This window comes from Oryctolagus cuniculus, chromosome 20 (genome assembly GCF_964237555.1).
Source record: "Oryctolagus cuniculus chromosome 20, mOryCun1.1, whole genome shotgun sequence".
Taxonomy (NCBI): domain Eukaryota; kingdom Metazoa; phylum Chordata; class Mammalia; order Lagomorpha; family Leporidae; genus Oryctolagus; species Oryctolagus cuniculus.
Genome location: NC_091451.1, coordinates 27777563 through 27780437, shown reverse-complemented (window position 1 = coordinate 27780437; position 2875 = coordinate 27777563). Strand labels below are relative to the sequence as shown.

The 2875-nt window shown below is 40.9% G+C and overlaps 1 protein-coding gene across 1 annotated transcript; it reads right to left on the bottom strand.

The window, feature by feature from the left end:
* Positions 1–1878: 1878 nt before the first annotated feature.
* On the bottom strand, positions 1879–2327 carry LOC138847174 (large ribosomal subunit protein eL33-like). The gene has a single exon (XM_070065032.1). It carries the CDS (start codon positions 2263–2265, stop codon positions 1933–1935), a length of 333 nt encoding a protein of 110 aa, XP_069921133.1. The 5' UTR covers positions 2266–2327; the 3' UTR covers positions 1879–1932.
* Positions 2328–2875: the final 548 nt, after the last annotated feature.

The window sequence follows — 2875 nt, the reverse complement described above, 5'->3', positions numbered from 1 at the left end:
CACACATTGGAGACCCAGAGGAAGCTTCTGGCTCCTGGCTCCTGGCTCCTGGCTTCGGATCTGTGCAGCTCCAGTCGTTGCGACCAACTGGGGAGTGAACTGTCGGATGGAAGACCTCTCTCTCTCTCTCTTTGCTTCTCCTCTCTCTGTGTAACTCTGACTTTCAAATAAATAAATAAATCTTTAAAAAAAAGAAATCAACAAACAATAAATGCTGGCTAGAATGTGGGGAAGAGGCACCCTAATCCACTGTTGGTGGGGAGGTAAACTAGTACAGTTGTTGTGGAATACAGTATGGAGATACCTCAGAAAGTTCAAAGTAGCTATACCATACGACCCAACAATCCCACTCTTCAGAATTTACCCAAATGAAATTAAATCAGCATGTGAAAGAGTTGTCTGTACCCCCATGTTTATTGCAGCTCAATTCACAGTAGCTAATATATGGAATCAACCCAAATGTCCATCAACTAATGGGTGGATAAAGAAATTCTGGTAGATAAGCAGATAAATATATAAATAGAACGGAATAATATTCAGCTGAATAAAAAGAATGAGACCCTGCCTTTTCCAACAAAATTAATGCAACTAGAAACCACTATATTTAGTGAAATAAGATAGTCCTACAAAGACAAATACTGTGGCTGGCACTGTGGTATAGCAGGAAAAGCCGGCAATGCTGGCATCCCATATGGATGCTGGTTCAAGTCCTGGCTGCTCCACTTCTGATCCAGCTCTCTGATATGTCCTGGAAAAGTGGTAGAAGATAGCCCAAGTCCTTGGGCCCCTACACCCATGTGGGAGACCCAGAAGAAGCTCCAGGGTCCTCCCTTTGGGTCAGCACAGCTTCTGCCATTGCAGCCATCTGGGGAGTGAACCACTGGAAGACCCTCTCCTTCTCTCTATGTCTCACTCTCTCTCTCTGCCTTTGCCTCTCCAGAACTCTGCCTTTCAAGTAAATAAATAGATCTTTAAAACAAAAACAAAAACAAATACCATATGTGTTTCCCTGATCTGTGCTAAATATTAAAGTACCAGAATATGTAATGTATAGGAGTGAAATTGACATTTTGAGATTCAATGATTGTTTATAGCCCTTGTCTGTACTTTTGAGGAGCAGTGTTTTCTTTCTTCTTTCTATTCGTTGAACTCTTGCTTAGTGTTGTGTTAATCTTATGAGTATAAAGTAAACTGAAAATAGATCGTTGTAAAAATTAGGAGAGGGAATGAGAGAGGAAGGAAGAGGAAGCATACAAGCATGGGCAGGAGGGAGGGTAAGGTGGGAAGTATCACTATCTTCTGAATCTGTGGATATGAAATAAATGAAGTTTATTCACCTTAATTTTTTTTAAATAAATAGAAAACAGAGGTGAGGTCATTAGGATGTAATTATGTCACGACATTGGTGCTCTTACTGATCTTTATAAGATCTGAACCTGTAAAAGTAGAAAGAAGTTCATTCAGGGGTCTTTGGAATTGAAATCTGACAGACAAAAACTCAGACAGATCTGCATGTGTGTTGGCAAGAAATTCAGATTTTATTTGGCTTTTAGAGGGAAGGAGAAATATAAGACAAAGGACATGCCAGAAAACTTACTTACTTGCCAAGGGATGTGTTTTGTGCAGATAAGTTATACTAACACTATGCTGTACAACACTAGACTGTGTACAATTGATTGCTTGGAGTATCTTTAGGTGAAAAAAAATTCATTTGTTACAGTTAAAACCATGGCATTTATTAAAGGATATTTGTGGCTTTTGTAGACTTGACCAGGTTCAAACACTGATGTTCGGAGGCCTGATTCAGGAGCTTATAACCCTGGGCAGTGGCTGGAGACATGCATAAGTCTTGTTTCCTGAACATCCTCCTGCCTTCATTTTTTTTTTTTACAAGAGAACAAATCCATTTTTATTTATTTACTTTTCAATAGTTTAAATCCTTGAGGGGTACAGCATCACACGGATTCTGTGTCCAATGGCCTTCGCAGGAAGGTTGCTTCGGAATTTGGCACGAACCATGCCACTGTTTCCGTGAGTACGAGTTACCTTTCCCCAGATTACTCTGGTTTTGTTAGGTTTGCCGCCAGGAGTCACTGTGTTGTTCTTTGCTTTGTACACATAAGCACACCTCTTGCCCAAGTAGAATTCAGTTTCATCCCGAGCATAAACACCTTCAATTTTAAGCAGTGCCGTGTGTTCCCTTTGGTTCCGGAGACCTCGCTTATAGCCAGCAAAAATGGCCTTGCACCACAGTCTTCCAGACATAGCTGCCTTCTAGAAGTCCTGCTCCCTGCAGGCCTCCACAGGCTCCAAGATGGCGGAAAGAGCCTGCCTTCATTTCTAAATGCTCTTTAAATATTGCTTTTCATCTGGATTTCACATCTTTATGGATGGAATAGGGTCCTGTGAATTGAGATACTGAATTCACTTTCCCCTCTTCCCTTTTCCTGTGTACGGATACAAGATTTATATCTTTTGGCCCCTCCATTGCTTTTCTCTTAGAAGGAGACAGTACCCATCCTCGCCTTCTCTGAAGGTTGCACCAACAAGGCATCATCTTATGCGCAGAGAACATTTCTCACCAAATACTGAACCTACTGAAACCTTAATCTGGAACTTTCCTACCTTCAAATATGTGAAAATATATTTTAATTGTTTACAGTGTCTGGTATTTTGTGTAGCTGCACAGATTGAGACATAAATTGGAACCAGAGAAGTAAGGTACTAATGTAAAAACCACCCAAACATGTCGAAGTGACTTTGGAACTGCAGAATGTTTAGAAGTTGGAGACACATGCTGAGAAAAGCTGAGGCTGCTATGAACAGAATGTTAACAATGATTCTAGGGCTTGCGCCACGGCTCACTAAGCAATCC